The 27,888-nt window shown below is 44.3% G+C and overlaps 2 protein-coding genes across 6 annotated transcripts in view; one reads left to right on the top strand and one right to left on the bottom strand.

Annotated features, from left to right (window-relative positions):
* Window positions 1-27,888, bottom strand: part of IL37 (interleukin 37) — a 164,504-nt gene that overhangs the window by 72,933 nt on the left and 63,683 nt on the right. For 4 of the 5 annotated variants that reach the window (XM_050752964.1, XM_050752965.1, XM_050752966.1 and 1 more), the window contains 2 exons: window positions 13,358-13,515; window positions 6,643-6,682 (listed from right to left, as the gene is read on the bottom strand). The exons of the other annotated variant lie outside the window; for it this stretch is intronic. The gene's annotated coding sequence lies outside the window, so the exon portion shown is untranslated. The remainder of the gene's footprint in view (window positions 1-6,642; window positions 6,683-13,357; window positions 13,516-27,888) is intronic. 5 annotated transcript variants of the gene reach the window in all.
* IL1B (interleukin 1 beta) lies at window positions 19,283-26,425 on the top strand. The gene is made up of 7 exons (XM_050752963.1): window positions 19,283-19,477; window positions 19,953-20,014; window positions 20,581-20,632; window positions 22,623-22,824; window positions 23,380-23,544; window positions 24,784-24,914; window positions 25,629-26,425. The coding sequence occupies exons 2-7, from the start codon at window positions 19,968-19,970 to the stop codon at window positions 25,836-25,838; spliced, it is 807 nt and encodes a 268-aa protein (XP_050608920.1). The 5' UTR covers window positions 19,283-19,477; window positions 19,953-19,967; the 3' UTR covers window positions 25,839-26,425.

The following is a 27,888-nucleotide window of genomic DNA, read 5'->3' on the forward strand; positions in this document are numbered from 1 at the left end:
GCACCAACCTGCTCTTTAGCAAAAATTATAAAATGTTAAAAAGAGTCTACAAAATCTTACCTTATGGTCAAACATTAAAAATTAAATAAATATGTCTACAAGGTTTTATTAAAATTAGGTTTAACATTAATAACACACTAATATAAAGATAACATTTAACTTATCTGGTATAAAAAATCATACGAGAAGCATTGCTAAATGTAAAATGGTATTTGGCTTTCTTTGGTTTAAAAACTAATAAAAATAGGTGCTAAAGGAAATTTCTCAGTAAAAAGGCACTAAGGACTATAAAGTCCCCACATTAAAGTCCCCACATTTAAACTCACACACACACAAAAAAACTAAAAGTCTTTTAGCACATGTGCCACCCCTAGAATTTCCAGTAAACCAGCACCAGCCTGAAGATCACGTTCTCATCGAAAGGTGGAAAGAAGAAAAACTCGAGCCAGCCTGGGAAGGACCCTACCTTGTGCTGCTAACCAAGACTGCTGTTCGTACAGCAAAAAAAGGATGGACTCATCACACCGGAGTCAAGAAAGCTCCACCCTCTCCAGAGTCGTGGGCCATAGTCCCAGGGGAAAACCCTACCAAACTAAAGCTAAGAAAAATTTAACTCTTTTAATCTATTCTATTACTCTTTCTTCTTTCTTCATTCTGTTGCTGACCATCTAGTTATTAATATAACCAAGTCAATTTCCAAGTCAAAGACAGCTTTCTACTTCAGAAAAGTACTTCTGTCCCTCCTGACTCTCTTCAGACTAGGCATTAGTGAACTAGGACCATTTAATCCGGGGACATTTCGATAAAGACCCCAATGCCAATCAGGAGTGTTGCCCCCCCGATGTAGAGCTTTCATGCCATAGTTGGTCCAACGTTCTGTGGACCACTAAAGAGTAAGGATGGACTGCCCCAACTGGTTTTTGTAATTTCCCTAAAACCATACATTCATTTTACTAGAAGACCATAAAAGTTAAAGACTTAAAACAAACTTTAGCAATTAAGAGAGGATACCAAGATGCAAATGCCTGGTTAAAATGGATCAAATATTCTAACTGCACATTAAACAAAAGCAATTGTTATGCTTGTGCACATGGCAGGCCAGAGGCCCAGATTGTCCCCCTTCCACTAATGTGGTCCTCCAGTCAACCAGGTGTAGGCTGCATGATAGCTCTTTTCCAGGACTCTACGGCCTGGAGTAATAAGTCATGCCAAGCTCTCTCTGCTATATCCCAAAGCCCCTGAGGGTCAGCCCCCAAGGGCCATCCAGCTTCCGTCTCCCAACATTAAGTTCACTTCATGTCTCTCACAGCAGGGAGGAAACTTAGCATTCCTTGGAGACCTGAAAGGATGCAGTGAGCTTAAGAATTTTCAAGAGCTTATCAATCAGTCAGCCCTTGTTCATCCCTGAGCGGATGTGTGGTGGTATTGTGGTGGACCTTTACTGGACACTCTGCTGAATAACTGGAGTGGCACTTGTACTTTAGTCCAATTGACTATCCCTTTCACCCTGGCATTTCATCAACCAGAAGGGAAAAAAAATAATTAGACATAATAAAGTGAGAGAAGCCCCTTATGGGTCTTTCGACTCTCATGTCTATTTAGGCACAATTGGAGTCCCACGAGGAATACCAGATCAATTTAAAGCTTGAAATCAAATAGCTGTAGGATTTGAGTCAATATTTTAGTAGGTGACAGTTAATAAAAATGTAGATTAGATAAACTACATCTATTACAACCAACAGCAACGAGCTTTTCATGAGTTAAAAGAAAATCTCATGTCGGCCCCAGCCCTGAGGCTACCTGACCTGACAAAACTCTTTACACTCTATGTGTCGGAAAGAGAAAAACTGGCAGCTGGAGTTTTAACCCAGCTGTGGGGCCTGGCCAAGGCCAGTGGCCTATCTCTCAAACAACTAGACAGGGTTTCCAAAGGCTGGCCCCCAGGTCTAAGGGCCCTAGCAGCAAAGGCCCTGTTAGCACAAGAAGCAGATAAACTAACCCTTAGGCAAAACCTGAATATAAAGGCCCCCCATGCTGTGGTAACTTTAATAAATACCAAAGGACATCATTGGTTAACAAATGCTAGTTTAACCAAGTACCAAAGCTTGCTATGTGAAAATCCCCACATAACCATTGAAGTTTGCAAAACCCTAAACCCCACCACCTTGCTCCTGGTATCAGGGAGCTCAGTGGAACATAACTGTGTAGAGGTGTTGGACTCAGTTTATTCTAGCAGGCCCTACCTCCGAGACCATCCTTAAACATCAGTAGACTGTAAGTGGTACGTGGACGGGAGCACCTTCGCCAACCCCTGTAAAGTGACTCTGAAGAAGATGACAAGCTCTGCTCCAGTCACACCTGGAAGCTGACTGGTCCATGCATGGCTGAAGCATGTGGAAACTCATCACGGGACTCATTTTCCTTAAAATTTGGACTTGTACAGTAAGGACTTCAACTGACCTTCCTCAGACTGAGGGCTGTTCCCAGTATATACATCAAGTCACTGAGGTAGGACAAAAGGTTGCTACGGTCCTATTATTTTACTGTTATTATAAGTGTACTGGAACTCTAAAAAGAACTTGTTTGTATAATGCTATTCTATACAAGGTACGTAGCCCAGGAAATGACCAACCGGATGTGTGTTATGACCCATCTGAGCCTCCCATGACCACAGTTCTTAAAATAAGATTAAGGACTGAGGACTGGTGGGAGCTCATAAATGATACGAGTAAAGTGTTAGCCGAAACAGGAAAAAAAAAAAAAAAAAAAAAAAAAAAAGGATGCCCAAACAAGTCACCTTAAAATTTGATACCTGTGCTGTCATTAATAGTAATAAGTTAGGAATAAGATGTGGTTCTCTTTTTTTTTTTTTTTTGAGACGGAGTCTCGCTCTGTCGCCCAGGCTGGAGTGCAGTGGCCGGATCTCAGCTCACTGCAAGCTCCGCCTCCTGGGTTCACGCCATTCTCCTGCCTCAGCCTCCCGAGTAGCTGGGACTACAGGCGCCTGCCACCTCGCCCGGCTAGTTTTTTGTATTTTTTTTAGTAGAGACGGGGTTTCACCATGTTAGCCAGGATGGTCTCGATCTCCTGACCTCGTGATCCGCCCGTCTCGGCCTCCCAAAGTGCTGGGATTACAGGCTTGAGCCACCGCGCCCGGCAGATGTGGTTCTCTTAATTAGAAAAGAGGCTATATGGCAGAAAATAAGTACATCTGTCATAAATTAGGACTGTGTGGAAATAAATGTAAATACTGGTCTTGTGTCATTTAGGCCACTTGGATAAAAGAAAACAAAAATGATGAAAATAATCCAGTCCACCTTCAGAAAGGAAAAAATGGCCCTTCCCATACTAAGGGACAATGTAACCCCTTAGAGCTAGTAATAACTAATACGCTTGATCCTGGCTGGAAAAAAGAGGAGTGTGTGACCTTAGGAATTGACGGGGCCAGACTGGATCCTCGAGTAAATATCTTGGTTCGAGGAGAAATTTACAAACACTCTCCTGAGCCAGTGTTTCAAACTTTCTATGATGAACTAAATGTACCAGTACCAGAAATTCCAGGAAAAACAAGAAATTTGTTTTTGCAATTAGCCGAGCATGTAGCTCAGTCTCTCAATGTCACTTCATGTTATGTATGTGGAGGAACTGTAATGGGAGATCAATGGCCATGGGAAGCCCGAGAATTAGTGCCTACAGACCCAGTTCCTGATGAATTCTCAGCTCAAAAGAATCACCTTGATAATTTCTGGGTCCTAAAAGCCTCAATTATTGGACAATATTGCATAGCTAGAGAAGGAATTCACTCACCCCGTAGGACGACTTAGTTGTCTGGGACAGAAACTGTATAATGGTACCACAAAAACAGTCACTTGGTGGAGTTCAAATCAAACAGAGAGGAATCCATTTAGCAAATTCCCAAAGTTGCAAACCATGTGGACCCACCCGGAGTCCCACCGGGACTGGACAGCCCCAACTGGATTGTATTGCATATGTGGGCATAGAGCTTATGCCAAATTACCTGACCAGTGGGCAGGTAGTTGTGTTATTGGCACTATTAAGCCATCTTTCTTTCTACTGCCCATAAAAACAGGCGAACTCCTGGGCTTCCCTGTCTATGCTTCCCATGAAAAGAGAAGCATAGCTATAGGAAATTGGAAAGATGATAAATGGCCCCCTGAGAGAATCATACAATATTATGGGCCTGCTACTTGGACACAAGATAGCTCATGGGGATACTGGACCCCCACTTACATGATCAACCAAATCATACGGTTACAAGCTGTCTTAGAAATAATCACTAATAAAACCAGCAGAGCCTTGACTATTCTGGCTCGGCAAGAAACTCAGATGAGAAATGCTATCTATCAAAATAGATTGGCTCTTGACTACTTGCTAGCAGCTGAAGGAGGGTGTCTGTGGAAAATTTAACCCTAGTAATTGCTGTCTACACATAGATAATCAAGGGCAAGTAGTGGAAGACATAGGTAGAGATATGACAAAACTGGCACATGTGCCCGTGCAAGTGTGGCATGGATTTGATCCTGGGGCCATGTTTGGAAAATGGTTCCCAGCGTTAGGGGGGTTTAAAACTCTTAAAATATGAATTATAATAATAATGGGAACCTGCTTACTGCTCCCTTGTTTGATACCTGTACTTCTGCGAATGATAAAAAGCTTCATCACTACCTTAGTTCACCAAAATGCCTCAGCACAAATGTACTATATAAATCGCTATCAATCTATCTTGCAAGAAGACATGGATAGTGAAAATGAAAGTGAGAACTCCCACTAATAAAATGAGTGAGAGTCTCAAAAGGGGGGAATAAGGGAGGAGACCACCCCTCATATTGTCTTATGCTGAATTTCTGCCTCCAAAGACAGAAGAAGTAAAAACTAAAAGGCAGAAATGAAATCCACAGGCAGACAGCCCAGCGCCGCACCCTGGGCCTGGTAGTTAAAGATTGACCCCTGACGTAACTGGTTCTGTTATCTATAGATTACAGACATTGTATAGGAATGCACTGTGAAAATCCCTATCTTGTTTTGTTCCAATCTAATTGCCAGTGCATGCAGCCCCCAATCACATACCTCCTGCTTATTCAATCAATCACGACCCTCTCATGTGCACCCCCTTAGAGTTATGAGCCCTTAAAAGGGACAGGAATTGCTCACTCGGAGAGCTTGGCTCTTGAGACTGAAGTCTTGCTGATGCACCTGGCCGAATAAACCCCTCCCTTCTATAACTCGGTGCCTGAGGAGTTTTGTCTGCCGCTTGTCCTGCTACAAGAGGAAACAACTCTTGGACGAAAATTCAGATAGCGAAATATACATCTCAAGGTACAGAGAGAAAAAGTCTGAGGGAGACTAAGGATGCATGCCAAATCAACCATAAAATTATAGAAATCTACCATAGGATTGTATCAGGAGACCAATTTTATTTACATTGAGACTACCTATCTTTTAACTGGATCTCTGAGCTCTGGGCAGAGCCCACCCTGAATCCTGGTCTCCAAAAAAGGAAAATTATTACAAGGCTAGACCATGTGATGCTTTTACAGTGCACTTAAAAAAAAGCTATTTTTTAAAGACATTTTTACATGTCTAAACTACAGTCTTCCTTGAAAACCCAAGAGTAGCTTCTGTTGCAATAGCTAGTCAAAAATATAATAGTCAAAAAAATCAGGTAACACAATACAAACGCAAGCAGTTTAAGAGCTGAAATGAACTTGTCTGTTTACACTCTAGGGATTCCACAAGGAAAAATAGAAGTTTCTCCCCAAAAGGGAGCCTGGCACCTTCTCCATTTTCTTTAAGGAACCCCAGGCTATTATAAACTATTTTAGGTCTCTCATTCAGCAGACGGTGCAAGAGAAAGGAGAGACAGCAGAAGTAAATGAAGAAAACAGAATCCAGTCAACTGAGAAGAAAAAAACTTTTGCTCATAAAACAGACAAGTTCCTAGGAGAGAAAAAAAAAACATGAAGGTGTTTTAAATACAAACATGCACATAGACACATACACACTTCTTGGATGTTAGCTTTTAATTAAGCTGACTTTTAACCATTGAGGTCCTTTAAAAAAAATCTTTTAAAAGCTTATTACCATATTTCAGCTAGGACAAATTGCTGCTACTTCAGAAGTATGAAGTATCAAACCAGAAAAGGCTTGATTCAGGAACCAAACCCAGCCTGTCGTGGTAGAAAAAAAAGCAGAACCTTAGCTATGGAACTGCAGCATGGGAGACAGCCATTGCTCTTTCAGTTCGGCCTGGCTAGCAAATGGTGGCCTTGTTATGTAAATGAAGCCCCTTTAGTGGTCAAAATAAAAAATCTTTGCCCCGTTTTCCCCTCAACCACACCACCTTTGTGTGTGTGGGAGGGTGGGAATTTAGCCACTTCAGAGGCCTCATTCCCCACAATTTGGAACTTCCCTTTGGATTTGATCAAGTCAGACAGAGTAGGTCAAACTCAATGGGAAAAAGACTGAAACAACAATAAAAACAGAAACAAATAAACAAACAGTTAAGCAAAACAAATGATCGCACAACTTATATGATTACTGAGTACTCTAACGGTAAGGAGAAATTAAGACCAGCTGGTTGTTAAACTTTAGCCAAGACAAAACCCCAATTCAGCTACTTACCTAGGGATGGGTCTCAGGCTGAAGACTGCTCACTACCATTCTAGGAGCAAGAAAAAAACTTGAACTCGTCTTCCCTGCTGGGAGTGAGCTCAAACCACTTAAAGGAGTTACCTGTCTTCCATCATCATGGAAGCAGGAAATCTTGCCTTCCTTGCTGGAAGCAAGTAAAACTCAAAAAAAAAAAAAAAAAAAAAAAAAAACACACACACACACGCACAGGGAGTCGTACAGCAAAATAAACTTTTGATCTTGACCAAATTTGGGAAGATCAGGAATTCTCTAGAGGAGATGCTTTCAGACCTCAGCAAATTGTCCTATTGGTTTGAGCCATAAAGTTAGCTCATGCTGGTACCAAACACCAATAGGAGATTTGTCAAAGGTAAGGGGCATCTCCACTCAGAATCCCTTCGTGGTTACCCAAATGTGAACCTTGAAAATCTGAGACAGGTCTCAGTTAATTTAGAAAGTTTATTTTGCCACGGTTGAGGACACCCACCCATGACAGAGCATCAGGAGGTCCTGACCACATGTGCCCAAGGTAGTCAGAGCATGGCTTGGTTTTATACATTTTAGGGAGACATAAGACATCAATCAATATGTGTAAGGCAGAAAAGTCAAGCAGTTCCCAGCTTGACTTTTCCCTTTAACTTAGTGATTTGGAGGCCCTAAGATTTATTTTCCTTCTACATCACTGTGGGCAGCAGACTAGAAAAGCTTTGTAGGACTGGTGGGCAGTGTGAGAGCACAGTGGGTGGTGGTGGTCCTGGGCCCATGGTGGCAACCACCTGTGAGGCTGAGTAAACTCATTTCCCAACCTCCTCTAGCAGCCCCAGTGGAGATACAGAGGAAGCAGACTAGCGATACAACCCAGCCTTAAGTTTTGTCTGTTGAGTGTAATGGAATAAAAATGGGAAGGGTGCTGAGGAGACCAGCAAGGAAATGGTTGAAGAGACGGGGCACAGAAATTAAGCTGGATCAAAAAGGACGGAAAAGCAGAAAGGGCCGATAGAGAGAGGGGATGTCTATGGGTTCGCGGTCCTGAAAAGGACAAATCACTGGTGCTTTGAGAAGAGAGAGAGTGAGAAAGCAGGAAGGCTGGAGGCTGTCATCCAAGAGGTGGACATCTGTAAACGTGAGTCTAAGAGTCACCAGACCATGGGGGTGGCCAAAGGGAGTGCCTCTTCTCACCTCCTACTCGTAATTCCTTGTACTCAAGACAATAAGTTCCTGGAAAAGAAGTACCCATATTTAATTCATGTGTGTCTTCCTAGCAGTACTAAAAATATTATATGAAAGGTATCAAACCTTTGAGAATGTGTGATGCTAAATTGTTAAGGATGCTGGAAAACTCAGGACGTTCCTGAGCCTGAGCCTGTGGTGAGCCCAATGCGGGTCTCCATTTGGACAAAGGCCTCAGGGAACTGATGAGATCTAGGGACAGGGATGCATGCCTGAGCAGTATTCCCGATCCCCACTGCAGCTCAGGCCAGCTGACTGCTTTATGAGTAAACGTTACCAGGGAACACTTTGCAGTATTCACACACATGCCCACCTGTGACCACTGATCCCTGTAGGGTGACCACTGACATCAGAGATTCGATGGCAGCAATAAAGACAAGGCCATCCTCATTAGGAAGGAAAGGAAGGAGGAGGGAAGAGAGCAAAGGAATCTTTCCTGCTTGTCAACCACGTCCATCTCTGTTAGGTGATTTCCCATGCGTGACTTTGTTTATCTTAATAATTACTCTGAGAGTTAGGTCTTGATGTCCACATTTTGAACATGAGGACATCCAGCCAGGAAGTTGAGTAACCTCTGGGGATATAGCTGAGAGGGCAAAGCTATATCCAAGCCCCTCTTTGTTTTTTCTGGCTTATCCACTGAGTGACCCCTGGAATCCACCAGCCCATTTGTGGAGTGCATACTATAGGTAAGATGGCACAGGAGGAGTGGAAGTGGGCGATTTTGTCACAGCTCTCCAGGAACTTACACACTGGTGAGGAGGGCCAGGTATGTTCCTGACCAGTCACAGTCAAAGCAACCTCCTACTAATCAAGGAGGCTTGGTACCTAGGGAATGCTATGTTGAAAGGTTCTTTTCTGGGTTTTAAAATGACAGGTCTATTTCCTTGTTCTTAAGATTGCTTTTTTCTGACTAGAACTTAAAAGAAATTTTCAGGAAAATTTCCCTTTCTTGGCACAAAGTAAGCTTGAAATGAATCTCCAGGTGGCCTTGATACTTTAAAATATTGCCTCCTATAAAATCAACCTTTAGAAGAAGGAAGTCAAAGAATATGCTAGATTTCACAGAGGCTAATTCCTTGAAATCCAGTTGTTTACAGGACAATGTTGTCAAAGAAAAAAATGATTTGGCCAGGCGCAGTGGCTCACACCTGTAATCCCAGCACTTTGGGAGGCTGAGGTGGGCAGATCACCTGAGGTCAGGAGTTCAAGACTAGCCCATCCAACATGGTAAAAACCCCGTCTCTACTAAAAATACAAAAAAAAATTAGCCAGGTATGGTGGTGGGCACCTGTAATCCCAGCTACACAGGATGATGAGGCAGGAGAATCACTTGAACCCAGGAGGAGGAAGTTGCAGTGAGCCAAGTTCAAGCCACTGCACCCTAGCCTGGGCAACAGAGCAAGACTTCATCTCAAAAAAAAAAAAAAAAAATCAATGATATCTTTAAATTCATGGTAAGGAAGATTTTATTCAGAACCAGCACAGAAGATATAGGAACCACTGCAATGGGACTTTGCGGCAGGGGAGAGAGATTGGCCACAACTACATACACAGCATGGGCAAGGACATATTCATAGCCAGGAAACAGAGCAAGGGTCAGTCGATGTGAAATTACTAAGAGGAAACATGAAAAAAAAGGGAGTTTCTGCCTAAACCCACCTAACAGGATCCTTGCTGAAGACAGGACAGGGTGATTGGACACAACCTTGGGGATGGTGGAGGATGGAGAATCCAGTGAGATTTTAAGGGTGATCAGATATTGAAGATAGAAGATTCTTGCTAAAAAAGGATTTTACAAGAAAGTGCACAAATGTGCCTGGGAGAAGGTTCAGGAGCCTGACTAAAATTTGGTCAAGCAGAGAATATCTGCCAAGGTAAGAGCTAAGTCCTCTGGCACATAATAGATGCTAAGCCAGTAAGGGTGACATGTGCTCAGAGAAAGCACTGAGGGCTTATTTCCTTTCCCCCCAATCTCCACTCAGTGAAGTGTAGTCCCCTTGTCAATGCAGCCATTGGTAAGAATGCAATCAGGCAGAGTCCCATCTCCTAGTGACAGGACTGACTAAGTTCTGCTGAAGAGAAGACCTGGGGCTGACAATGAGATTGCAGAGTCCTGGGTTTCACCAAGAGTGCAGTGTAGTGCCGTGCCCTCTCTCCATCTGAATGCCCATGCGGGCAGGAACAACCGCAGCTAGAAGTCCAGCACTTACGCTGGGGTCTGAGACCTGCCTGATCTGCTAACTAGTCTTGTCCCTCGGCTATAAACTGACCTTGGTAGCTGGCCAGAGAGATGAGCAAGAGATCTCTGACATCTTTAAGTCCCCGTGGAGTAGGATTCTGTTGGGGAAGGTCATTCTCTTGACTGAGCAGCAATTTCAGAAGGAAGTCTCATGCAGAAGTGAGAGAAGGTAGGGAATCCTGCCTAGTCAATTAGAGCAAAACAATCCACCGGGCGGGACCCAGGGATGTGATCCTCCCATCCAAAGGCACTCGACTAAATGACTCTAAAATACTTTCCAGGGCTCACGTTCCTTGAAGAATGGGGAGTAAAACTAAGACAGGAGCCAGCAAGTGAGGACTTGGAAGGAGATGGCTCATTCAATCAGCCTCCACTCAACAATTTTAATCATCCACACTGGCATGGGGACACAATATGAATAAGTTGACAGGGGCCTACTCTGATTAAGCAATGGGCTACTGCAGAGACCTGTCAGTCAAGAGTGGACAGGAGATGATTTCAGACAGTGAGATCAAAATTAACAAGAGTCATGTGCTAAAAGGTGGCTGGAACTAGGGAGGAGTTTAAGACTAGAGCGGTCTGGGGAGTTGTTTATTTTTCTTTTGTTTTTAAGACAGGGTCTTGTTTGGGCACGGTGGCTCACGCCTGTAGTCCCAGCACTTTGGAAGGCTGAGGTGGAAAGATCTCTTGAGCCCAGGAGTTTGAGGCCACTCTGGGCAACATAGCAAGACACCGTCTCTACAAAACAATGTGCAGGTTGAGGTTGCAGTGAGCAGAAACACACTGTTGCACTCTAGCCTGGGTGACAGAGCAAGACCCTGTCTCAAAAAAAAAAAAAAATACAGGGTCTTGCTGTGTCATGCAGGCTGGAGTGCAATGGTGCAATCATGGCTCATTGCAGCCTGGAACTCCTGAGCTCAAGCGATTCTCCTACCTTGGCCTACCAACGTGCTAGGACTACAGGTGTGAGCCACCACACCTGGCCTCAGGAGAGATCTTAATAATGAAAGATTGCCTTGCATCCCTTAGGGGCAGGATTGACACATCCAAGATCAGGCAGAAAGCCTGCGCTGAGTGGGGTGAGCAAAGAGAAAAGCTGAGAGCTGGGAAGAGGGAGATGCAGTGCCAGCTAGGATAGGGCCTTTTAGGCTATAGGAGGCTCTCAGAGGAGACCGCACCTAAACTAACCCATGACATTGCAGTAGGGGCCTGTTGAAGTCATGGACTTCTACCTAAAAGCCAGAGAAATGGGAGGAGCCTTTCCTCTGAGGAGGGACTCTAGTCCATAGGCATCTTGCCACCAAAGACAGGGACAGGCCCTGGGGGAAGATGGTGGTAGCCCAGCTGGAGGAAAACCATTTGCCACCTGAACTAGCCCAGGGTGAGCCATCCAGGCACTCAGGGTGCACACCCATGTGTGCACACACAGAATCACACTCCTTCATATTATTCCTCAATTCAGGGGCCTCAACACCCATTTTTTATTTTTGGTTTTGTTTTTTGCATGTTTACATTTTATTTATTTATTATTTTGTGACAGGGTACCACTCTGTTGCCCAGGCTGGAGCATAGTGCAGGGGTGCAATCATTATTGGATTGATGCAAAACTAATCACGGTTTTTGTCATTAAAAGTTTTGCCATTACTTTTAATGGCAAAAACCACAATTACTTTTGCACCAACCTAATAGCTCACTGCAGCCTCAAAATTCCTGGTCTCAAGGAATCCTCCTGCCTCAGCTTCCTGAATAGCTGGGACTACAGGCACATGCAATCCCACCTGGCTAATTTTTTTTTAAATTTTTTTGCAAAGATAGAAGTTCATTTTGTTGTCCAGGCTGGTTTCAAACTCTTGTCTTTGTGCCTCCCTCTGCTCCGTTCAAGACCTTCTGGATGCCCAGCTAATGAAGACTTCCAGGGAGAAGAAAGGTAAACATAGGTCCCTGAACAAGGGACCAGGGTTTATCAACCACAAACAGCATGCCCAGCTTCCACTGGCAGTCCTACAGGTTGCATTTGCCCCGAGTGTGTGTGGAAGGCCTCTCCCTAGCAGTTGGTTTATACATCAGCCACAGCATAGCATATTCTCTTAAATTGCGGACATTTGCAAAAACTCCTTGAGGACAACTATCGTATCTTGTGTACTTTTGTTTCCCTTCCTCTGTGTACATGCGGGTGCACACACACCCCCCCCCCAGACTGAATGCCTGGTGTGCTGAATGGATGAATGGCTAATGGAAGTCATTCTAAAAGCTACTTTCCTTGGCATACCATCACCTTTGATTTCATCTTTCTGGAACTCCTATGTTCCCAGATGAATTTGGAAAGCCCTCAGAAAACATTTCAAAATTGCTATATAGGAGAAATGGGAGTGTCTCTCTAGAAATTTACCTGCCACAGGTATTTCTGGTAAGACACAGGAAAGATGGTACCACCCATTCCTGGTTGGAGTGTCAATGCCTGTCACCTTCCTGTCCCATAAAACTTTACTAAAGGCACAGAATTCCCATGGAAGCAGGTGGACACCATTCTGCTTCCAGCCAGCCAGGGGAGCAAGGTGTGCCTTTGTGGCAGGAACTGCGCTTCTCTGCTTTCCCACTTTGAGGCCTCTGGGGCCGGCCTGCTGCCTCCTCATTGACAAGGCTGCTTACTGAGCAGTTCATTCTGAGCTGGACGTGGTGCTTCTGTTGAGTCTCTACTTGCATTTAACCCAAAGATATTCTTTCCTAAGGAAATGCTTTCCTGTCGGGGGAGGTTAGCTCCAGCTGGAAGTCATGAGGGATGGCATGATGGCCCTCATCCACTTGATTGGATGATATTTGCGGAGCACCACCATGAGCCAGTCATGGAGATGAGCAGTATATGCCAGCCTTGAAGCGGGCGCATTAACAGCAAGGGAGACAAGCAAACAAAACACAATGAGGGAGGTTTCCTGAGGATGCTCAAGACTCACACAGCACAGAGGAAGAGTATCCACCACCCAGCTTGGGACAGGACTTGTCATAGAGAGGGTGAAGCATGAGCTGAGTCTTGAAAGACTAGAAATTAGCTAAACTACAAGGAGGAGAAGGAGTTTCCTGTCAGGAAGAACAGGTTATACAAAAGCACAGAGACTAGAAAGAATATCACATTCAAAGAACTGCAAATAGTCTGGAAAGGTTGTCACGTGGGGTAGGAGAGGAGGGCAGGGGATTCCAGGTGGGCCCAGCTTGCCACACTCAGGAGCTTGAACTTACCCACAAAGGAGGCGGGCAACCAGTAATGGGTTTTGTGCAAGGGCTTCATGTCACGAGATTTGCTTTTTGGAGATACTTCTGTGGCTGATGTGTGAGGAAGGGATGGATGAAGTTTCCATGGCAATCAGGAAAACCAATTAGCAGATGATTCAAATGGCCTAGGGGAAAAGGGAGGAGGACTTGAACTACCATGCAGTAGTAGAAATGGAGAGAAATAACAGATCCCAGGCACTCAAGGAGCACTCAAACTGAGCCCTTCAAAGAACATATGGTAGGTGATAGTTGGATAGAGTGTGAGTCCTGGGGTAGCATTGTCTGGGAAAATACTTTCTGGTTGAAACAGGGAAGTGGGTCAGCAGAAATGGAGGGCTTCTACTTTTTACTTTAAATACTTTTATAATATTTGGAACTTTGAAAATGAGCAGATATATTAGCAAAAAGCCTAAAAGGGATATTTTTGAAATCCCTACTAGTTCTAACATACAACTTTCAGCTTGCACACACCATCAATTACCTTTGATAACACCTTTTTGGAACTATCATCCCAAATAACAGTCCTTGTAAAAACCTATTTTGAAAAACGGGCCTTGTACAATAGCCTCATAGATGCTTTGTGGTAGATTTTCTAACATTCTAATGTCAGGGAGTGAAAGGAATCCTGTTAGAAGTTGGTAAATTCTGTAATTTCTATTCATGGTATTAAAGTTTTGCCTTCACACAAAAGTTTAACACCTTTACACAATCAGACTTCCTCATTTTACATTGCTCAGTGATTAGAGGAAATCAGCCACCCAGAGCCTGGATCTTAGACTTGACCAAGGCACCCAACAAATCCTGAGTGGCCTTGCTAAGAACTTCTTCTCCCAGAAGACAGAAAATTCAGTTCCAGCCAAGAAGGGGGAAGCAGTTGAAGAAGTGAAATTAACAAAGTCCTGGAAGGAAATGACCAAATCATCTTCGATTGTGTAATAACCAGAGAGTAGAATACAGACATTTTGGGAGAGAAGCATTTTATCATAGCTTTTAGAAGAGAAGTATTTTTCAGCATCATAAACACACAATTCCAAGCATAGATACCTTCAAGGGATTGTTTTTGACAGTTATGGCAAAGTCGTAAAGAAGAATAAAAGGACAAAGGAAATCCTCCAGCAACAAAGCTGCCACTTGTAGATGAGAAAGTGAACAGGAATAAGGAAGAAGCTCAGAAAAGGGAAGAGCGATCACTAAAAATGCTGATTTGGAAAGTCCCAGTGCTACCCTGAGAGGAGAAACAAATTCACACAGCACGTCACCGCCAGAAGAAGAAAGGAGGGAAGATAGGGGAACAGAGAGTATCCCAATCCTAAAAGGACAATGTGGAAACACTTAGGGGCAGAGGTGAATCTGCCAGGCCAATGTAGTTTAGAATGTCATTCGATCACTGAGAATGAAAAAGGAGTCTGCCGATGGGCACTGTGTGGACAGGAGGAGACGGGGCAATAAACATTTGTAACAATTAAAAGTGAGAAATAAAGATCTAGTTTGGGTTCAATTAGCCCATATTTGAGACATAGTTCCACCATTTACTGTTTGTGTGGTCTTAAATAAGTTATTGTCTCAATCTCAGTTTTTGCATAGGTCAAATGGTTCAATATTATCTACTTTAAAGGTCATTATGAAGAGTTAATAAGATAATGAGGAAAAAAGGTACCTGGCACTTAGTAGGTACTCAATAAAGGATGGCTTTTTTTTAAGTATTGCTTCTAAATTTGTATGTAAGAAAAAAATGATATAATACAATGATATAAGACAGGGGCTCGCAGGACAAGTCCAGCCACACCCATTCATTTATATATTATCTGACTGCTTTTCTGAAACAATGCAAAGTTGAGTAGTTGTACCTGAAACATTTATTATCTGGCCCTTTACAGAAAATGTTTCCAGACACTGGATAAGTGGTACCAGAGCCCCCTCTGTTTGTGGTCCCCTCTCTTATACCCATTAGGTGTGAGAAAAGACATAGAGTAGGAAAGCCCTGCCATCCATCTTATCCACACAGGGGCTTTTTCGATGGATCCAAAGGAAAGACAAGGTCTTATTGGCCTCCCAGAACTGGCATAACAACTCAGACATCAGGGAAAAGTCACTGGAGACCACATAGCTCACCAGCCCCAGCCACCTGCTCATATATCTAAGCCCTCCTTGTTCTAGACCAGGGAGGAGAATGGAATGTCTGTTGGACTCTGCATGTCCCCAGTCTGAGAACCTGGATCCAAGAGGGAGAAGAGGCCCATTGGAGATGATGCCATAAAAGGAAGTGGATGCAATATGCTAAAAATCATAGTGCCTATACCCAAAAAATCCCAGAAGCAGAAGGGAAAGGAGAGAAATATCCACAGAGACAGGTGTGGGTACACACAACACGTTTCATACTTTAAGATCCCAGAGGGATTTATGGAAATGATAAAAGAAAATGAGACTCATAAGAACAATGTTGGAAGCCAGTGCCAAGAATGAGATGGGGCTTGGGGAAAATGGTGGGGGCAGATTGTTTAGTTCCGTTCTAAACAAGAGGGTGAACAAGGAATGAACAGCTCACTGCAAAGAATAGACACCATTACATGTACACACGATTATATAGTAACTAACCCATGATTATTTTGCTTGTCTTCTTGTTCAAAATGATTGAAGACCAATGAGATGAGATCAACCTTGATAACTGGCTGGGAAGCCCATGATGAGACACAAGATGGTACCAGGGCACTTGCTGCTTTGAATAAATGTCAGTCCCCTGTCTTGGAAGAATGACCTGCCAGGGTAAAAAGGAACTTGCAGCTGAGAAAGGCTTTAGTGACTCAAGAGTTGAATAATTCCCCAAAAGCTGGAGCATCCTGGCATTTCCAGCTCCCCATCTCTGCTTGTTCCACTTCCATGAGGCTACATCACCATCTACATCATCATCACTCTTCCACTCCCTCCCTTAGTGCCAATTATGTCTATAGCGAGATATTTTCTGCCCATTGGGGATCAGAAGGAAGTGCTGTGGCCTGAGCGGTCTCCTTGGGAAGACAGGATCTGATACACACATTGCACAACCTGTCTGTTTGACATAAGAGGTTTCACTTCCTGAGATGGATGGGATGATAGCAGGTTTGGGTCCAGCTTACAGGGCCAGGATGAGACATGGCAGAACTGTGCAGACTGCTACGTCAGGGGGCATTGCCCCGTGGCTCCAAAATTTCCCTTGAGTGAAAGCATCAGGGGCTCATGCAACCTGGATACTAGTGCTGCTTCAACCACACTGTGACATTGGATGAGTCACTTCATCCCTCCTAGCCTTGATTTCTTCATCTGCTGTTCACATTCAAATAGCTATTCATGTCTTCATCTCTGTGGTCCCACTAGATCCCACCGGACTATCATTAGGGCTCCCCTCAGCTGGCAGATTCTGAGGTCCTGGATGCTACAATTGGAAGATGGAGAAGTAGAAGCTCAAGGTTTCTGACCTGTATCCCAAGTCCCAGAAGTAGAATGGACTAACTCAGAGTTGATGCTCTGGTCCCTTGCATATCTCCCTTCCTGTCACTGGCTTTGATCCTCCTTTGCTCAGCTTATAATCACATCAACAGACCAAGGACATCTCTGTGTTCTGTCAGGAGAGTCCAGAGAGCCACCAGCCCTCCAGACCCTGCTGGTTGCTGCATAAAGACTCTGAGGAAGGATTTGAGGCTGCCGTGATCGTGCAATGAATGCATGAGTGCACCACTGCACTCCAGCCTGGGGAAAAAGCTAGATCCTGTCTAGGAGAGAGAGAGAGAGAGAAAGAGAAAGAGAGAGAGAGAAGGGAGGGAGAGACAGAGAAAAAGAGAGAGAGGGAGGGAGGGAGAAAGAAGGAGAGAGAGAAAAGAAAGAAGAAAGAAAGAAAGAAAGAAAGAAAGAAAGAAAGAAAGAAAGAAAGAAAGAAAGAAAGAAAGAAAGAAAGAAAGAAAGAAAGAAAGAAAGAAAGAAAGAAAGAAAGAAAGAAAGAAAGAAAGAAAGAAAGAAAAGAAAGGAAAGAAAGAAAGAAAGAAAGAAAAGAAAGAAAGAAAGAAAGAAAGAAAGAAAGAAAGAAAGAAAGAAAGAAAGAAAGAAAGAAAGAAAGAAAGAAAGAAAGAAAGAAAGAAAAGAGACTCTGAGAAAGGTGGTAGTTCCTACAACGGGGGAACCAGTGGTTAATTTGCAAAGTGGATCCTGTGGTGGCAAAACAGAGGAGTCCCCTAGGCCACCCAGACAGGGTCTTTAGCTATCTGCAGGACCAGATACCAAATTTCATTAGGGCTCAGTGTTAGGAATGGATTATTGCTTATCGAATTTACAGGAAACTAACATGTTGAACAGCTTTTAGATTTCCTGTGGAAAATATAACTTTCTAAAGATGGAGTTCTTGTGACTGCCTCCTGATATCAAGATACTGGGAGCCAAATTAAAACTCAGAAGGCTGCTTGGTGAGCAAGTCCATGAAATGCTCTTTGTCCCACAGTAGAGCCTATTTCCCTCGTGCCTCAAATACCTGCACAAGGGCTCACTCCCTTGGATAAAGCAGAGCGAGCACGATACCTGGCACATACTAATTTGAATAAAAATGCTGTCAAATTCCCATTCACCCATTCAAGCAGCAAACTCTACCACCTGAATGTACCTGCCAGGCACTGTGCTAGACTTGGCTCAAAAAGATTTCATAGCTTCCCGGAGCAGCCAGAACAGGGAGCAAGGTTTCAATTCAGTGCTGTAAGTGCTATAAGAAGTGTTACAGGCCGGGCGCAGTGGCTCATGCCTGTAATCCCAACACTTTGGGAGACCGAAGCGGGCGGATCACAAGGTCAGGAGATCGAGACCATCCTGGCTAACATGGTGAAATCCCGTCTCTACTAAAAATACGAAAAATTAGCCGGGTGTGGTGGTGGGTGCCCGTAGTCCCAGCTGCTGGGGAGGCTGAGGCAGGAGAATGGCGTGAACCCAGGAGGCCGAGTTTGCAGTGAGCCAAGATCACGCCACTCCACTCCAGCGTGGGCGACAGAGTGAGACTCTGTCTCAGAAAAAAAAGAAAAAAAGAAAAAAAAGAAGTGTTACAATGCAGACCTGTCAAAGAGGAAAAGGAGGGTGTTCCTAGACTCCAGGCACTGTTCATAACCTGGACTCTCGTTCATTCTACAAATGGAAGGCTCCCCTGGGCAGTACCCTGGAGCAGGCACTTAGCTGGTGTCTCGGTTAAAGAGAAACTGATAACTCTTGGTATTACCAAGAGATAGAGTCTCAGATGGATATTCTTACAGAAACAATATTCCACTTTTCAGAGTTCACCAAAAAATCATTTTAGGCAGAGATCATCTGGCACTGATCAGGTTTATCCATGAGATTGGCTAGGGTAACAGCACCTGGTCTTGCAGGGTTGTGTGAGCTTATCTCCAGGGTTGCCCCAACTCTATCAGGAGCCTGAACCCTGCATACTGTATGTTCCCTGCCCCATCCAAGAAAGGTCAAGTGTCTCCCCAGAGGCTCCTGCAATTGACAGAGAGCTCCTGAGGCAGAGAACAGCACCCAAGGTAGAGACCCCTACCCTCAATCCAGACAGGGAGGGCTACTGCCCCTTCATTGTACCCATTTATCCATCTCTAAGTGGGAACATTCCTAAACTTAAGTACAAAGAAGTGAATGAAGAAAAGTATTTGCATGTATAAATCTGTGTGTCTTCCACTTTGTCCCAGATGTCCTAAATTTAAACATTCTTCTAACCTAGGAAAATCCAGTATTTTAATGTGGACATCAACTGCACAATGGCTGTCAGAAAAACAATGCGTATTTGCATAGTGATACATTTGCAAAATGTGTCATAGTTTGCTCCTTGCCCTTCCACGAACCAGAGAATTATTTCAGTTTATTAGTCCCCTCCCCTAGAAGCTTCCACCAATACTCTTTTCTTTTCCCCTTTCCTTTAACTTGATTGTGAAATCAGGTATTCAACAGAGAAATTTCTCAGACCCCTACTTCTGCTTTTGAAAGCCATAAAACAGCGAGGGAGAAACTGGCAGACAGCAAACCTCTTCGAGGCAGAAGGCACAACAGACTGCTCTGGGATTCTCCTCAGCAATCTTCATTGCTCAAGTATGACTTTAATTCTTCCTTACAACTAGGTGCTAAGGGAGTCTCTCTGTCTCTCTCCCTCTTTGTGTGTATCTCTTTCTCTCTCTCTCTCTCTCTCTCCCCACCCCCCCCATCCTCCCTCTTTTCCTCCCTCCCTCTCTGCCTCCCTCTCTCAGCTTTTTGCAGAAATGCCAGGTGTAATATAATGCTTATGACTGGGGAAATATTCTGGGAATGAATACTGCTTATCTAGCAGCTGACACCCTAAAGGTTAGCGTCGAAACCTCTGCTCCAGCTCTCCTAGCAAATACATTGCTAGCTGGGGTTTGGTTTAGTAAATGCTTTTCTCTACACCCAAAGGACTTCTCTTTCACACATTCATTCATTCACTCAGAGATCACTTATTTGCATGCCTGCCACGTACTGGATGCTGAGAGAAATCACACGTGAATGTAGCCGTCATGGGGAAGTCACTCATTTTCTCCTTTTTACACAGGTGTCTGAAGTAGCCATGGCAGAAGTACCTGAACTCGCCAGTGAAATGATGGCTTACTACAGGTCAGTGGGGACACTGAGACAAGTCACATGAGCAGGGCTCCTCTTTCAAGAGTAGAGTGTTATCTGTGCTTGGAGACAATATTTTCCCCCTAAATTGCCTCTTTCAGTGGCAAACAGGGTTCCAAGTAAACCTGGTTGAAACACTACTTTCCCATTATAAGTCCCTCCAGCCTTGGGGCCTGGAGGCTATCCAGAAGTGTTGTTGCAAGGGCCTCCTGCACAGGCAAATGGGGAGAAAAGATTCCAAGCTGACAATACAAGGAACCCCTTTGCAAAGTGTGGCTTGGAGGGAGAAGGAGAGCTCAGATTTTAGCTGACTCTGCTGGGCTAGAGGTTAGGCCTCAAGATCCAACAGGGAGCACCCAGGGTGCCCACCTGCCAGGCCTAGAATCTGCCTTCTAGACTGTTCTGCGCATATCACTGTGGAACTTGCCAGGTGTTTTCAGGCAGCTTTGAGAGACAGGCTGTTTGCAGTTTCTTATGAACAGTCAAGTCTTGTACACAGGGAAGGAAAAATAAACCTGTTTAGAAGATATAATTGAGACATGTCCCTGTTTTTATTACAGCGGCAACGAGGATGACTTGTTCTTTGAAGTCGATGGCCCTAAACAGATGAAGGTAAGACTGTGGGTTTAGCTCCCAACCCAGCGAAGGGCTCTAACACAGGGAAAGCTCAAAGAAAAGAGTGCTGAGCCACTTTGATGCCATGGCATTTTGTTTTAGAACAACTTTAACCTCTTCCAGTGAGACACAGGACGCACCACTTGCTGACCTGGCCACCTGGTCACCGTATCATCATAGTCACTCACTAACAGTGGTGGTGGTGGCCACACTTGGTGGTGACAGGGAAGGAGTAGTGTTAAGGCTTCCCATTTCGTAGTAGGAAGACAGCCAAGTCTTCAACACAAATTTGATTCTCCTTTTAGGAGATGGGTTCAGCCTATGCCAATCACTTGAGTTAAACTCTGAAATCAAGAGATGATCTTGAGAACTAACATATGTCTACCCCTTTTGAGTAGAATAGTTTTTTGCTCCATGGGGTGAAGTTTATAGCAACAAGACATAGATGATGTAAACAAAAAGATTAATTGAGACTTGAAAGAAAACCATTCACTTGCTGTGTGACCTTGACAAGTCATTTTACCCTCTTTGGACCTCATCTGAAAAATAAAGGGCTGAGCTGGATGATCTCTGAGATGCCAGCATCCAACCTTCAGTTCTGAAATATTTTCAGTTGTAGCTAAGGGCATTTGGGCAGCAAATGAGCATTTTTCAGACTCATCCTTACAGAGAGCCATGTTATATTCCTGCCGTCCCTTCTGTTTTATATGATGCTCGGTAACCTTTCTAGGTGGCCCAGCCATCAGCCTATATAGGGCAGTTGTGCAGGTTAGGAGGCAGCCACTTTTCTCTGGCTTTATTTTATTCCAGTTTGTGACAGCCTCCCCTAGCCTCATAATCCAGTCCTCAGTCTTGTTAAAAACACATTTCTTTAAAAGTCCTAAGACTGGCATAACTGGTTGGCTCCAGCTGTAGGAGGAGCCCATTGGCTTGTCTGCCTGGCCTTTGCCCCCATTGCCTTTTCCAGCAGCTTGGCTCTGCTCCAGGCAGGAAATTCTCTCCTGCTCACTTCCATTTGTGCACTTAGAGGTCTCTTTAACTGTCTTTCAAGCCTTTGAACCATTATCATGCCTTGAGGCAACCTCAGTTAAGACTTAATACTGAGCTTCTCTGAATAAGAGGAAAGTGGTAATATTTCACAAAAAGTAACTACTCTTACAGGATTTGCAGAATGCCTATGAGACAGTGTTATGAAAAAGAAAAAAAAGGAATGGCGTAGAAAAACTGAATACTTGCTGAGTGAGCATAGGTGAATGGAAAATGTGATGGTCATCAGCATGATAAAGCAAATCATAGTGTCACAGCATTAGGGATACAAAAAGATATAGAAAAGGTACACATGTATGGTGTAGGTGGGGCATGTACAAAAAAGATGAACAAGGTAGAAATGGGATTTATTCTAAAAGAATAGCCTGTAAGGTGAGAGAAAGCTCACATTCTAGTCCTGAGTCTGCCTCTAACCTGCCATGTGCTCTTGAGTACACCCTTAACCTCCTTGAGCTTCAGAGAGGGATCATCTTTTTATTTTATTTTATTATTTTTATTTTATTTTATTTTATTTTATTTTATGACACGGAGTCTCACTCTGTTGCCCAGGCTGGAGGGCAATGGTACAATCTCGGCTTACTGCAAACTCCGCCTCCCAAGTTCAAGCGATTCTCGTGCCTCAGTCTCTTGAATAGTTGGGATTACAGGTGTGCCCCACCACACCCAGCTAATTTTTGTATTTTTAGTAGAGAAGGGGTTTCACCATGTTGGCCAGGCTGGTTTTGAACTCCTGACCTCAAATGATTCGCCCACCTTGGCCTCCCAAAGTGCTCGGATTACAGGCATGAGCCACCACACCTGGCCCAGAGAGGGATGATCTTCAGAAGCTCAGGATTCTTTCAATCCCCTTCCTCCTCTCTGAGCTTTGTCCTCTCTGATGTCAAAGCACGGTTCCTGGCAGGACCACCTCACCAGGTTCCCTCCCTCACTCTCTCTGCAGTGCTCCTTCCAGGATCTAGACCTCTGCCCTCTGGATGGCGGCATCCAGCTACAAATCTCCCACGAGCACTACAACAAGGGCTTCCGGCAGGCCGTGTCGGTTGTTGTAGCCATGGAGAAGCTAAGGAAGATGCTGGTTCCCTGCCCACAGATCTTCCAGGACAATGACCTGAGCACCTTGATTCCCTTCATCTTTGAAGAAGGTACTTAGCCAAGAGCAGGCAGTAGATCTCCACTTGTGTCCTCTTGGAAGTCATCATGCACCAGCCAACTCAATTCCCCCAGAGCCGAAGCTCTTTAAAGGTAGAAGGCCCAGCAGGGAGAAAAAACAAAGAAGGCTGGAAACCAAAGCAATCATCTATTTAGTGGAAACTATTATTAAAGAAGATCTTGATTGCTACTGACATTTGCAACTCCCTCACTCTTTCTCAGGGGCCTTTCACTTACATTGCCACCACGATGTTCAGATGTTGGTAACCTCCCTGTGGGCTAGTGGTATGACCATCACCATTTTACCTGAGTAGCTCTGTTGCTCGTCCACAGTGAGCAGTAAAAGAGCTGAAGCTGGAACCCATGTCTAATAGTGTCAGGTCCAGTGTTCTTAGTCACCCCACTCCCAGCTTCGTCCTCACCGGTGTTGTCATCAGACTTTGACTGTATATGCTCAGGTGTCCTCCAAGAAATCAATTCTGCTGCCTCACCTCACGAGGCCTGCCCTTCTGATTTTATACCTAAACAACATGTGCTCCACATTTCAGAACCTGTCTTCCTCGACACACGCAATAACGACGCTTGTGTGCATGATGCACCTGTACGATCACTGCACTGCACACTCCGGGATGCACAGCTCAAAAGCTTGGTGATGTCTGGTCCATATGAACTGAAAGCTCTCCACCTCCAGGGACAGGATCTGGAGCAACAAGGTAAATGGAAACATCCTGGTTTCCCTGCCTGGCCTCCTGGCAGCTTGCTAATTCTCCATGTTTTAAACAAAGTAGAAAGTGAATTTAAGGCAAATGATCAACACAAGTGAAAAGAAACATTAAAAAAGAATATACAAACTTTGGTCCTAGAAATGGCACATTTGATTGCACTGGCCAGTGCATTTGTCAACAGGAGTGTGACCCTGAGAAATTAGACGGCTCAAGCACTCCCAGGACCATGTCCACCCAAGTCTCTTGGGCATAGTGCAATGTCAATTCTTCCACAATATGGTGTCATTTGATGGACAAGGCCTAACTGCCTGTGGGTTCTCTCTTCCTGTTGTTGAGGCTGAAACAAGAGTGCTGGAGCGATAATGTGTCCATCCCCCTCCCCAGCCTTGCCCCCTTGCCCCAACATCCGTCCCACCCAATGCCAGGTGGTTCCTTGTAGGGAAATTTTACTGCCCAGCAGGAACTTATATCTCTCCGCTATAACTGGCAAATGTTTCAAGTGCGGTGAGCCCATCATGAGCTGTGGTGATCTTCCTGGCATCGTGCCACAGTAGCCAGAGCCTGTGCACAGAGGTGTGGGCAACTAAGGCTGCTGACCTTGAAAGGCAGCCTCACTCAGGGCGAAGCTATTTGCTCTCAGCCAGGCCAAGAAAATCCTGTTTCTTCGGAATCGGGTAGTAAGAGTGATCCCAGGGCCTCCAACTGACACTGCTGTGACTGAGGAAGATCAAAATGAGTGTCTCTCTTTGGAGCCACTTTCCCAGCTCAGCCTCTCCTCTCCCAGTTTCTTCCCACGGGCTACTCTCTGTTCCTGAAACAGTTCTGGTGCCTGATTTCCGGCAGAAGTACAGCTTCACCTCTTTCCTTGCCTTCCACATTGATCAAGTCGTACTGCTCCTGTGGATGCGCACATTGCCAGCCAGTGACACAATGGCTTCCTTCCTTCCTTCCTTCAGCATTTAAGACGCAGACCCTCTTTCATTCTCCATTTCCACTTCTATGAGGCTCTGAGAAACCCTCAGGCCTTTGAGGGGAAACCCTAAATCAATGAAATGACCCTGCTATTGTCTGTGAGAAGTCAAGTTATCCTGTCTCTTAGGCCAAGGAGCCTCACTGTGGGTTCCCACAGAGGATACCAAATTACATGTGTCCTACTCATGGGGCCCAGGGGTTGGGCTGACCCTGCACTGCTGTGTCCCTAACCACAAGACCCCCTTCTTTCTTCAGTGGTGTTCTCCATGTCCTTTGTACAAGGAGAAGAAAGTAATGACAAAATACCTGTGGCCTTGGGCCTCAAGGCAAAGAATCTGTACCTGTCCTGTGTGTTGAAAGATGATAAGCCCACGCTACAGCTGGAGGTAAGTGAATGCTATGGAATGAAGCCCTTCTCAGTCTCCAGCTATCACTTATAACCACCTTCTATCACTCACAACCACCTTCTCCCCGCCCCCATCCCTAGGAAAAGCTGGGAACAGGTCTATTTGACAATGTTGCATTAATGTAAATAAATTTAACATAATTTTTAAGTGCATGCAACTTTCAATCCTGCTGCAGAAAATTAAATCATTTTTCTGATGTTATCGTATCCTACCATAGTTATGACCCCAACAGATTATATATTGTCAGGGCTGCTCTCATTTGATAGACACTTTGGGAAATAAATGACTTAAAGGATCCCATTGTCACATCCTCTCCACTCCCAAAATCACCACCACTATCACCTCCAGCTTTCCCAGCAAAAGCTACATTTCCAAGTTGATGTCATTCTAGGACCATAGGGAAAAATACAGTAAAAAGCCCCTGGAAAATAGGTACTTCAAGAAGCTCTAGCCTAATTTTCACTTAAAAAAAATTCACCTACATTATGCTCCTCAGCATTTGGCACTAAGCTTTAGAAAAGAAGAAGAGCTCTTTTAGTAACCACACAGAAAGTTGGGGGCCCAGTTCTAACTCAGGAGTCCTGATCCTGTGACCCGCTCATCAGTTTCCTCTCTGGCCAACCCAAAGAACATCTTTCCCATGGCATCTTTGTCCCTTGCCTCACAAAAATTCTTCTTTCTCTTTTGCTGCAGAGTGTAGATCCCAAAAACTACCCAAAGAAGAAGATGGAAAAGCGATTTGTCTTCAACAAGATAGAAATCAATAACAAGCTGGAATTCGAGTCTGCCCAATTCCCCAACTGGTACATCAGCACCTCTCAAGCGGAAAACATGCCCGTCTTCCTGGGAGGGACCAGAGGTGGCCAGGATATAACTGACTTCACCATGCAATTTGTGTCTTGAGGGCTGTACCCAGAAGGTCCTGTGCTGAATGTCGACTCAATCCATAGGACGGGCAGAAAGGGAACAGAAAGGTTTTGAGTGTGGCTAGAGCCTGGACTTCCCTGTTGTCTACACCAGTGCCCAACTGCCTGCCTTAGGATAGTGCTAAGAAGATCTCCTGTCCATCAGCCAGGACAGTCAGCTCCCTCCTTTCAGGGCCAATCCTCAGCCCCTTTGTTGAGCCAGGCCTCTCTTACCTCTCCCACTCACTTAAGCCCACCTGACAGAAACCATGGCCACATGTGGTTCTAAGAAACCCTCTGTTCTTTGCTCCCACATTCTGATGAGCAACTGCTTCCCTATTTATTTATTTGTTTATTTTATTGATTGTTCTATTTAATTTATTCAAGGGGGGCAAGAAATAGCAGTGTCTGTAATAGAGCCCAGTTTTTATAGCTATTCAATTCAACCTGGACTGGTGAGCTCTCTTTAAATCAAGTCCTTTACTTAAGACTGCAAATATATAAGCTTAGATTATTTAAATGGGAATATTTATAAATGAGCAAATATGACCATACTATTCAATGGTTCTGAAATAAACTTCACTGTTAAAAAAAAAAAAAAAGGTCTTTCCTGATCATTGACTTGTCTTGGATTTGACCCTGAACAGTAAAGATAAACAGGGCTGTGAGAGTTCTTGGGGGACTAGAAGCCCACTCCCTATTGCTGAGTGCTGCAAAGTACCTAGAAACATCCTTGGCCACTGAAGACTATCCTCCTCACCCATCCCCTTTATTTCTGGTGTTCAACAAAAGGATATTCAGTGCACATCTGGAACAGGATCAGCTGAAGCGCTGCAGGGAGTCAGGATTGGTAGTAACAGCTACCAGTGATTTCTCTGTCAATGCACCAAACATCTGTTGAGCAAGGGCTATGTACTAGGAGCTGGGAGTGCAGAGACAAGAAGGGTAACAAGTTCCTCCTCAGGAGAGGCAGATAGGTACAAGCAACAACAAGGCAACATGACAAGTAGAGTAAGATAAAATACAAAAGGAGTATCCAGGAAGGAGTGAGGAGAGTGACATAAGAATCTTGCCATCTTGCCTAAAGGGATAAACAGAAAATTTCCCCACATGGGCCGGGCAAAGTGGCTTACGCCTGTAATCCCAGCACTTTGGGTGGCAGAGGCAGGAAGATCGCTTGAGCCCAGGAGTTCAAGACCAGCCTGGACAACATAGTAAGACCCCCATCTCTACAAAAAAATAAATAAAACAATCTGCTAGGCATGCTGGCATGCACCTGTAGTCCTAGCTAGTTGGGAAGCTGACACTAGAGGATTGCTTGAGCCCAGAAGTTCAAGATTGCAGTGAGCTATGATCATACCACTGCACTCCAGCCTGGGTGACAGAGTGAGACCCCATCTCTAAAAAATGTTTCCAGATAGAAAAGAAAAGAAAACAAAAGGCCCTCAGGTAGAAGAACCAGCATGAACAAGGACATGGGGGTATAAGAATGAATGATGGAAAAAGTACACTTTCCGAATTGTAGGAATCACCAGAAGCAAAGTCAAAGCACAAAATGAGCCAGGGGAAAAGTATTTGCAACTCACATCCTAGGTAAGGAGACAATTTGCTTCACATGTAAAGAACTGCCTCAAAACATTAGGAAAAAAAGAACAAAACTCCAGCAAAACAAGAGGCAAGGGATCTTCACAGTCTGTTCACAGAAAAGAAAATACTATTTGATCTTGGGCAGAGTAAAACAATTTGATCTTGGGCAGAAAAAAACCAACGCTTAACATTGTAATAAGAAAGTCAAATTAAAAGCACTTTGAGATACTAGTATTTTCCCATCAGATTGACAAAGATCAAAAGTTTAACAAGAGACCTTGTTGGTTAAACTGCCAGGAAATCCCCGCTGTTAAATATTACATGTGGGACTATAAATTGATATGACCCTTATAGAACAAAATTTGCTAACTATGAAAATCACAAGTGCACTTCCCCTTTGATCCAGCAATTTCACTCCTGGAGATTTATCCTACAGATGGACATAACCCATGTGAAATGAA

This window comes from Macaca thibetana, chromosome 13 (assembly GCF_024542745.1).
Source record: "Macaca thibetana thibetana isolate TM-01 chromosome 13, ASM2454274v1, whole genome shotgun sequence".
NCBI classification, from domain to species: domain Eukaryota; kingdom Metazoa; phylum Chordata; class Mammalia; order Primates; family Cercopithecidae; genus Macaca; species Macaca thibetana.

Excerpts from the sequence above, each read along its gene's own strand:
- IL1B (XM_050752963.1), top strand. The coding sequence starts at position 19,968 with ATGGCAGAAGTACCTGAACTCGCCAGTGAAATGATGGCTTACTACAG. Across the intron at positions 20,633-22,622 it reads ATGGCCCTAAACAGATGAAG|TGCTCCTTCCAGGATCTAGA; the intron begins GTAAGACTGTGG and ends CTCTCTCTGCAG. Across the intron at positions 22,825-23,379 it reads TCCCTTCATCTTTGAAGAAG|AACCTGTCTTCCTCGACACA; the intron begins GTACTTAGCCAA and ends TCCACATTTCAG.